The following is a 10174-nucleotide window of genomic DNA, read 5'->3' on the forward strand; positions in this document are numbered from 1 at the left end:
GTAGTGTAACAAGAAATCATATTTTATATCCCAATGATAATAAACTTACCATTTTATACAGGGTGTCCACAAATTTAAACTAATCAAATAAGAACATTAAGATAATGTTCTTATTTGATGTGTGTTTGTGTTCATTAATTGGTGGCATTTTGGTCGTTTTGTTTGGATGTTAAAATGCATTTTGACTAATAAGAGGAAATCTAACACATGCCTAATAAATAATAACGGAAAGGCGCCGATTGATCGGAGGAACTATCAAAAGGAACTAAAAATAAAGAAATAATTTTCACGATTGATTGCAGAGTAACTAGCAAACCAGTTAAAAACTGACAACTCAGTACCGCTATTAAGGGTTGTAAAATGGGGTGGCAATCATACCCTCTTATATTATGCGACCCATTCGCCTCGTCAGCGCTCGAAGATTTCAGCGACACAATTTCGCCTCAAAAATTGGCGACAAATTTTTGAAATACGCATTACATTTCTATATAAGAATAATGAGTAATGAAGAACGCGGGACTTTAAAATAGGGTATTTTATTGGCTTTTGGAAGGAAGATCACGCGACTAAGGCGCCTTTCTTCAAAGGGCGCTGGTTTTCCAGTCTGTAGAAAAAACTATAGCAAGTGAAACACCTGCAAATTACATTATCAACCCGGACTTGATGACACGACCAATTAATGATTTAAAAACCCAATCGATTTCCCGTATGGCCTTCAGTCAAAAAATGCAGAAATCGGCTGCTCCTGCTCAAGGACTATAAATTCAAGTACATTTTCGATAGAAAAGTCCCCGCTGTCATTGGAGCAAATAAAAAAAAAACAAGCACATAAAATGTGAAAATGCATAACTCACCAACTGAACTACGGCAAATTTAGAATGTCGGACGAGCACTCGAATGAAAATAACATAAACACGCGGAATTTTGGAATGGTAGAGATGACAAAAACGTTGATGACTGACAAACAGAAATTTGAATATTTATACTGACAACACATTGTCAGCGTTTCAAGCAGTACGGCCACCTCTGATGGAATCTTGACAATGAAAAACAAGCAGAACCAGTCAAAATGTGAACGAATCAAAAAGTTTAAGAGGAAATCAACAGATTTCCACTAGACTAACGAAAAACTGGAAAGATGCAATTTTGATTACGCCAAAAACACTTTAGTCCTTTTAGAGTTTCATAACTTTTTTGCCATTGAAAGAGCATGTGACGTGATGGCTCAAAAACAGCGTAAATGTGCCAAAAATATCGATTATTTCGCTTCTAGAGTTTCTGATGGGTTTTCAAATAAGTTCTTTGCATTCCTCGTTCTCTTAAGATGGAAATGATGTAAAATTCGCCGCAACGGTTTGATATTTTTGGAAAAAATCGGCCTCCACCCTTAATGAAATGTTCAATAAAACATAAAAATTTCTCAGCTCAATGGATTCTTTCCGCCTTAAGCAGCTCCTCAATATGCTTTACCTCATTTGAAATATATGGAAAGTGTAATATAACGGCCATCAATCATGTGAAAGCGACATCGAATTTTGGTATTTATAACCACTCCTTCATCATTCCCCAAATGGTGTTCTTAAGGGCATTTTCTTCTCATCTTTAATGAAAATACTTTAATCCATCTATTCCGCAAAGGAAAAATTATTAGCCAGCTTCTCTGTGTGGGTTGAGTATGATGTTTATAATAATTGAACCGTTTTAGAACACTCCACCTGAGTAACACAGAGGCAATGACCTAAAAACCCATGAAGGCTAAAATTCCCATAAAGAATTACGAAATTTATATGAATTATCTTAACCTTTGGAATCGAAAAACCGAAGGTTTATGGATTCCATAGAATGTCAACGTTTTGCAACTACTATCAAGATTTCCACATTTTTCAATATTACTTGATGAAACGTAAGTGGAAACAATCACCCTGGAGAAAACTACATTAAACTAACCAAATTTCAATTGCCGTTAATAAATTAATTGATTTGCTGCTGGAAACCTTGAGCGGAAGAATTATTACGAACATACATATTCCTGATTCATGGTCAAGTAGAACAATAACAAATAAAACGTAGTTTCATATGCACAAATATGATGGAATCCATAGATTTATTTCGGAATTTACATAATATTGATCGCAAATTATGTTAATTACCACATAATTAATAAGCGAAAAATCTTCAAGGGCTTCGTTGCACCATTATGTAGAAATATTTATATGATGGCGAAACTGCCAAGAAAAACTGATAACCAATTTGTCTTGTTTTGGTGTTAATAATAATAAAATTTGCCCAAATCTCTCTACTACTATGAAAAAGAGTCATTTAATCCCATATAGGGATACAAATGGCCTTAATCCTTAATAGCTTAAGCGAACATTATTCGTTCGTAATGTTGCCCCTGCATAATGATGTTTGTCTGCCAAATTGATTAGTTCCCCGCTGATTGGTACGGCTACTATTAAGTGAGATATTTAGAATGATGATTTGGCTTTATCAGCACCAGTTTTTATGCCATGCAGTGATTGTTAATAGACCATGATTTCCTTCTAAATGTGCACCGTTTTTCACAACATTTGCCTAATTATAAACGAAGCTTAATAAAAGCTTATAGGCCGGGGTAACAGAATGAATTTTCAGGTGTTCACACAATTCAATTTTTTGAAAAAGTTTAAATTTTCTTAAAATGTTCTAAATTTTGCATCATTTTCAGCTCACGGGAACGAGGAATGCATCGAACTCATTGAAAAACATAATAGAAGTTTCAGATCCGAAATAATAGACATTTTCGGCACATTGTAAGCGCTTTTTGAGCGTTTACGATCTTTAACCGAGGATTGCTTCCTTATTATTGACCGAAACTCTTTATAAATGTATATTTATGCCCTTCTTACATCGATTTCTTGAAAAAAATAAGCCATCGAACCGAGATAAATAAGAATTCATCAGAAATCAGTATGCAGGTATTTTGAGCACTTTCGTTCGTGCGGCTTTAGAACGTAAATAATCCCTGAAGAACCGCAATCCGAAGTTTGCCATCATCAACTGAAGAGATTACAGGTCCAAATGCATCAGAGGTATTTTCATAAAATTACACTTTCATAAAAAATCGATTTTTTTATTTGGACAATCGGCAAAAGATTGGGGTTGAAAATGGAGAAAATTTCAGTATGATGAATTTTACGTATATTTCGTCCATCAAGACTTTTGCACCTTTACCATCTTTGGAAATCAGCAAAAAATATGGTGATTATTCTGTTTAATCCTTTTATCGACTCCTAAACGTTCAGAAAAAGTTACTCCACCATTTTGAGCACGATCTATTTAAATCTATGAAATCATCAACAATTAATTAATTAAACATTTGGTATATGCAAAGACATTATTAAAATGAATTGTCGCATTCGCGAAAGAGGCAAGAGTAGTAAAGAAATCAAATTGCTATTTGTAGGCGCCTGAGATTGTTCCAGATTCTCCAAGCGCTCTTAAAACTTTTAACTGCATTTCCTTGGTCCGGCATTGAACGTACATTTTTCCTAAATATTTCGGCTTTGCAAGCAAAACATAGCTTTAAAATGTGGAGTTCCTGTTAATTTATCAAGCACGTGTACTATTGAAACCTTTTTCTGCGTAAGTGCTGAACAAAGTACTCGAAATTAGCATAAATTTGAATGAGAGTTTGATGACACGCAAACTAATCAATACCATATAGCTGTATATTTAAACAAACTAATATATCAGAATGGTCAAATGTACGGAACTTGTTTTAAAATATGCAAAAATCGGAAAAGTGGCCAATGCGAAATAACAACTGGCCGTAGATTAAAACACAGATAAAGATTGAAATTTGTATAAAAAGAATATAACTATAATGTTAAAATAATGGAGTAGACAATATCTCAATTAGTGGAGAACATTTTGCCCAAAAACGTCTTAATTGTGTGAAATTGAATGTTTTTTAAAGAGTTTTCCTCCCAAAAGCAATTCATCAACAGTAGCGTAAACCGGAAAGAATAAGCAAAAGCTAGTTGTAAGAATATTTTACAGCGTAAAGTTAAGCACGGAAAAATTGGAAACGCATAAAAATTACTTTAAATTGTTTATAATCTTTCTTTCAAATAACTTTTGCTTGTTCGTAATGTATGTGTGATTAATCCATTCAATCAGTAGAGTATTAAAACAGTTTTGGAGCACAATATCCCGTTAAACAAGCGAAATTGTAAATGCGAGTTACAATTCCGCTACACTAATGCAAAGGTAAGAAAATAAATAACGAATGTATGTCTCAAAACTGATAAACCTTTTCAAACTGGTTTTTTAGTTTGTTAATTATATTGCTGCAAATATCTATATAAGAAGGTTCTCATCTTAGGGCACTATTGAATCTGAACAGAGCAGCATTCAAGATGTTTCTAAAAATTGCTTTATTCTCTTTTACATTGTATTTAGTCAATTCGTCCGTTGCTTTTGCAAATTACACAGGTAAGAACAAACATACATTGACAAAAATTGGTGACTTGAAACTGTTAACTTTTTCGGGTTTTCAGCTGAAGAACCCGAAAAACTCACCAGTTCCAAAGCCAAAAAAATGGTTTTATTGTACCTTTTTTACACAATTTATTTTTGGCCTTTTGTTAAATTGTTTTGAGTCCCATGTGTATCACTTGATAATTTTAGAATATGGCTTAGACGGCAAAAATGTTTATGGAGAGACGGAGGATGAAATTATAGATCCAGTAGCGGAAGGTTAGTGCATGTTATATGGATACTTATGGAGATTTATCGCTTGTATCTTTATTCGAATGTAGCTTGTAATTTTTTTAAATTTTAGAAGACGATTCAGAAGACTACGATTCTACTTCGGAAGTTCTATCGGATAGCGCAAGTTCCAAGGCGACAGGTAAGTGACGCAAAGTGTCTTCGGATATTAAAATTAAATGCTATTTTTTCACCCTTTGTTGCTGTAGCGAATTCGCGATGCTGTGCCGAATCAAAGACGTATATTATCGGGAAACAGCTCGTAAAGCACGCCGCAGCATCTACTTTGTGCCAAAGAATTGGAATGGAACTAGCGACCGTGATGTCACCAAAAGAGGAAAGAGCTTTAGTAAAGACTTGGAAATCCTTTGGAGTTGGCAGAGGCCTGGCAGGTTTGTTACCATTCTATTGCGTAAATAATTGGATAAATACACCAACCAAATGTATTTTCTATTATCAACAATCGTTCCTCTTGCAGCTCATGAACAGAGAACAGTTTGGCTGGGAGGCATCAGATGTCCGGAATGTTCCAGCGAATTTATTTGGGATCCAACTGGAAAGCCCGTAGTTTATACACACTTTCAAAAAGACCAGCCAAACAACGTGGGTAAATCTCAGAACTGTTTGCTATTGCAATATGGTTTATATAAATTTAACGCAACTCAGAAAAACTCTTTCGGTTGGAACGATTATGATTGTCAGACCAAACAACGGTTTGCCTGCCAATCGCGTTGTTGTTCTAACTAACTTCCTACAGCTGCAGTCAACATTTATATAGATAATATATTGACTGGTTAAGTGTGCAACTTGCTAATGAAAATATATACATGAACAATGCCGAAAAAATCAACTAAGCTGTATTTATTTACACATATATCCATATCCTAGTAAAAAATCAGTGTTCAATCGCTGCACTAGAAACAATGCCAGTATTCTACCAAGTATGGAGGGACTTTTTCCTTCGTTGGGCGTTTTTCACGATGTTTCCCAAACCAGATTTTGCCCATAGCGGCAATTTAGGGCGACGATCAATAAGTCCAACAGGATCGATAGGAGCGTAGGCGCTTTTTCTGGATAAAAATCCACTGCTTGCCTTAGAATCAGTAACTACTTGGCAGGAACCACCATGGACAAGTGAAAGAATGACCAGAAACACGAAGAACGCACTAACTTTGGTTATTTTCGCGCTTAGCTCCATTGCTGCTGTTGTAAACTGTCTCATAAAATCACTTTTGCGACAATTTATATCATCTGCCTGAAATTCCCCGCGAAGGGGACTCACATTCATTTTATTTGCCCACAATGACTAACCGAAGCATGGGACATGCTAAAGAACAAACAATGATAAATTCGTGGCTTTTGAACTTCCATATTTGCTACGCAAACACTTTAGCCGTGTGGCCGACAAAAACTCTTTAGGGAAAATTGTCAATAAACTAGCTAAATAAAGCCTGTAGAAATGAAGTTTTACGAAATAAAACGATAAACACTCGATGAGCGCAAGAAGCGCGCAAATTCGCCAAAGAAAAAACATTTCTGCGGTAACAAAAGAACATGAATTCATTCATCTCATTTGTATCTGCAACTCATGCGCGCACACACTCACCTTCACATTGCGGATGGTACCGTTATGTATAATAAGTAAGTACCATCAGTGTGAAGTACCACATGTTTCGGTTCCAATGTCAGTGGATTGAGGATATTTGGGTGAGAGTGCGAAGAAAATGAGTGAACAGAGTCATGAAAGCAGCGCTAAAGAGACTGATTGCGAAGGGGAGGCTGAACCTAAGGTAAAAATGGGGGCAAAATCTGGGTATGCACTTAGAGGGAAAAGTAGGTGAAGAGTCTGGGTCAAGAATATGCTAAAGCCGCCAAACGGTTCAATTAAAGAGGTTGTTTGGTGTTGCTGCTTGCTGCGTTTCACTCCAGACAAGAGGCTAATTTAAATCTGGATCAATTTGAGCCTTGGAACGTTTATTTTCGAGCAAATAGTGCGAATGAAACGTTCATTTATGGTTGTTGTTGGTTGTGTTAGGGCGGATCGAGAGCCTCATGACCGATGTCGATGAATATGTCGATATTTTTCTCTAATTTAATGTATAATTGAAGAAAATAAATACTTTGTACGATGATGGCAAACACTAACGCGATTGACACGCATATTGTGAACATTTTGCGATTATTATAATTATATGGGGCATCAGATTCTTCAGTATGAATGAATGAAGTAATGAATGAATTAGTAACTCTCTTAATACGGCCCCGATTTGGACCATTGAAAATTCGTTCTAAAACGAGTGGTTTGGTCTAAAAATCGTATTTTGCAAACTTGAAATCAGGTGGGAATCTTGAACGTCATAAGAGTTTGAAAGCCGAAAAGACGATTTTTCAAGACAAATGTTATCAATGTGTTCTTTGTGAATTTAAGGTCGATTTTCTTTTGGAAAAACAGCTGTTTTGCATGTGGAGATTGTCTGCGTAAGTGTAAATATTGGTCCGATTTGGACATTTTTAAATATGCATTTATAAAGTGTTTGGGCCAATAAGAATGACCTGAATCCTGATCTGAAACTTCTGTTATGTTTTTCAATGAGTTCGACGTGAGCTGAAAATGATGTAAAATTTAAGACATTTTGAGAACATTTTCATTTTTTTCCTAGTTACATACGTTGGGATTAAGGATAATTTGGCGCTAAAATATGAAAACATTTTCAGCGCATGGCGCCCATATAAAAGTCGATCAAATACTCGCCTTAGGTAGAAAAATCTCCAAGTCCAAGTGCTCGGAACTCTGGCCTGACCGCTACCTAGTAGGCGCATGTAGACTTGATGGCAGCGATGTTTGACGGCAAACGTCAAAAGTTCTCAATTCATTAAAACCCGTTCAATTCCGATAAATCGCACTTTCGGCCGGGAAAATACCACAAAACGATGAAGTGGAACTTTGTCTTTGAGAAAATGTACACTTTAGCTCACAAAACGGCGTAAAACCCGGAATTTTTCAAAGTCTTGACGGAGCGAAGCGCAAACGGTCCGCGTCATCCCAACTTTGAAACTGACTTTTTCGCTAGAATGACATCCGAGTTGACGTGTATTTGACAGATTCTGTCTCGAAACTATCACTTTCAGCATATTTCCAACATTTTCGATACTTTTAGAAGCTTTTTCCGACAAACTAGGGCATATCTTATTTTCAGAGAACCCATGTTGAATGGAGTCCCTTTGTAGAGCGTCTTTTCAGCACCTACTGGGGCCTTTCGTTGCTTTTTGGGGGCGTTTCTATGTTAACCATCCTGTTCATTGCGGCAGATGAATGCAGACAATGCTTTAACAAGCCCGTGGATGTAGCTGAAGAGTCCTCCAAAACGTTCTGGGTTTATGGAAAAAACTCCGAAGGGGGCCATCTGAAGGAGGTTTACACGGTGTTGGAGCGGCTGGGGTACCAAAAAACCCAAAACCCAGGTACACCTAAGCGTTTTTGTCAGGCAAAAAAATGTTGTGGGTTTTTCAGGGGGCGATTGGGACCTCCTATGGGCCCACGACTACCCATTTCGGGCCCTTCAAGCACAGCTAAGTCATCTGAAGCCCCATCAAAAGGTCAATCACTTTCCTGGATGCGGCTACATAACCAATAAAGTGGATTTGGCTACCAGCGGTCTACGCTACATCCCGCCCGCCTTCAAGCTTCCGCAAGACAAAGAGAAGTTGCTGCAGTTTGCGAAAATGAATCCGAATAAAACGTTTGTGCAAAAGAACAACGACCATAGGAACATCAAGATAGAACAGCTGTCGAACATCGATCTGGACAAGAGCGGGAGCTTTGTCCAGGAGTTTGTGGATAAGCCCCTGTTGCTCAGCGGACACAAGTTTGATATTGGGATCTACACCGTTGTTACATCAATCGATCCTCTCAGGGTGTATATTTACAATGGTGAAGCCTTGCTACGGTAGCGAACATAATGTTAAACGGTTGAAACGATTTCTGGACTTTTTCGCAGATTTAAGCCCGGAAAATATTTCAACCGATGTTTTAACCAGCCGCGAAAACCTTCCGGTCTTGATATAATCCCAAATTTTTGCCTTAGATTTTGCCCGACAAAATATTACCCATTCGATCCAGCAAATCTGGATAAGTACGTGGTAGGAGACGATTATTTACCCATATGGGAGGTGCCAGCTGTAGACTATTACTACAACCAATTAGGGTTTGGAATGCGGGAAAGTCTGAATGCCTACCTAAGGAGTCAAGGCAGGGACCCGAGTGTGATCTGGACGCAAATTGAAGACTCTATTCGAACGGTTTTAATAGCCAAAGAGCCTCTAATTGCCTACGTTCTTAAAAGGTATGAAATAATTTCAGTTTTCCGTACATAAACCGCATTAATTTCAGGTTCAGGCACAAAAGAAACTTCTTCGAAATGATGAGGTTCGACTTCGTAATCGATGAAGAACTGAACATTTACCTATTGGAAGCCAACATGAGCCCCAATTTATCATCCTCGCATTTCCCACCAAATCGACTCCTCTATCAGCAGTTGCTGTATAACGTTCTTGGATTGGTCGGAGTAGGACAACGGATTCACAAGAACACTCTCGAAGTAAGGTAATAAGTACCACACCTAGGAGAAACTATTGCAAAAATATGTTCCCGAACAAATTGATTCCATCCTGAAAAATGCGCGATTTTCAATGCCCTTTTCTAGGTCCAAAGAGGAAGAACTGATGATAGTTTCCGAGAAACAACTGGCTACATATCCAGAAAAATGCAACAGTCCATTGTGTAGGAGCAGTTGCGTATCTCCCGACTGCCAGCTTTGCAAGCCTTGCCTATCGCCGGAAACTAAGCGCTATTTGATCGAGGCTTTTAAAGAGCATTTGCACCGCGGCGACTGCAAAAGAATATTTCCCCCTGTTGAGGTAAGCCGAAGACACGATTAATTTTCCTGTAGGCTTAAATCCATGTCTTTAGATAAGGGACGAGGCACTAAAAGCGGTAGAGGACAGTTACTCGGCGGAAAATCAACTTCACTACAGTTGGTTTAAAGGAAAATGCCTTTTGGACAGCACTTGGTGTTGATTTTATTGAAATCTTTTGCCGAAAGGATGAGGGAGTAGATTTCTTAGATGGAATGTGAAGGGGGCGTCCTTAGATGGAATGTATACATGGGCGGATCCAGCTTTAAAGTCAGGGGGGGGGGGATGTAGAAAAAATACAGTTTTCTGTTATACGCAAGATTATTGCAAAATTTCATGTTTTCCGTCCCGTTTTGCATGCTTCCCGGAAGCAAAATGAGCAAGAACGCTCGTTTTTACATCAATCCAGAGATAACTAAATGGCCTTTTTTCGAAGTTTCTCAAGAACCATTCGAGCCACAGAATTCGTTTTGGCATCGTTGGATAGAGAATTGAAAACTCGATTCAG

General features: G+C 37.7%; 3 protein-coding genes across 5 annotated transcripts in view; 2 read left to right on the forward strand and 1 right to left on the reverse strand.

The window, feature by feature from the left end:
* Positions 1 to 990, reverse strand: part of LOC109536335 (RNA-binding protein Pasilla) — a 38755-nt gene extending 37765 nt beyond the window's left edge. The window contains exon 1 of the mRNA XM_019902510.2: positions 855 to 990. The gene's annotated coding sequence lies outside the window, so the exon portion shown is untranslated. The remainder of the gene's footprint in view (positions 1 to 854) is intronic.
* Positions 991 to 4349: 3359 nt separating this feature from the next.
* On the forward strand, positions 4350 to 5602 carry LOC109536462 (C-type lectin domain family 18 member A). The gene is made up of 5 exons (XM_019902691.1): positions 4350 to 4476; positions 4672 to 4740; positions 4826 to 4894; positions 4962 to 5144; positions 5231 to 5602. Exons 1-5 carry the CDS (start codon positions 4401 to 4403, stop codon positions 5497 to 5499), a joined length of 666 nt encoding a protein of 221 aa, XP_019758250.1. The 5' UTR covers positions 4350 to 4400; the 3' UTR covers positions 5500 to 5602.
* A 725-nt stretch (positions 5603 to 6327) lies between these two features.
* On the forward strand, positions 6328 to 9985 carry LOC109536461 (probable tubulin polyglutamylase ttll-15). Of its 3 annotated transcripts, none has more exons than XM_019902690.2 (7): positions 6328 to 6542; positions 7950 to 8214; positions 8264 to 8699; positions 8838 to 9095; positions 9149 to 9355; positions 9456 to 9669; positions 9722 to 9985. In XM_019902690.2, the coding sequence occupies exons 1-7, from the start codon at positions 6477 to 6479 to the stop codon at positions 9827 to 9829; spliced, it is 1554 nt and encodes a 517-aa protein (XP_019758249.2). In that variant the 5' UTR covers positions 6328 to 6476; the 3' UTR covers positions 9830 to 9985. The 3 variants fall into 3 exon arrangements, 2 of the variants coding, with proteins under 2 accessions (XP_019758249.2, XP_019758248.2); XR_002171836.2 differs by having other exon boundaries at positions 6329 to 6542; positions 9143 to 9350; XM_019902689.2 differs by having other exon boundaries at positions 6330 to 6542; positions 9143 to 9355.
* The last annotated feature ends 189 nt before the right edge of the window (positions 9986 to 10174 follow it).

This window comes from Dendroctonus ponderosae, unplaced genomic scaffold (genome assembly GCF_020466585.1).
Source record: "Dendroctonus ponderosae isolate FM_Combo_2020 unplaced genomic scaffold, Dpon_F_20191213v2 Dpon_F_20191213_6, whole genome shotgun sequence".
NCBI lineage: Eukaryota > Metazoa > Arthropoda > Insecta > Coleoptera > Curculionidae > Dendroctonus > Dendroctonus ponderosae.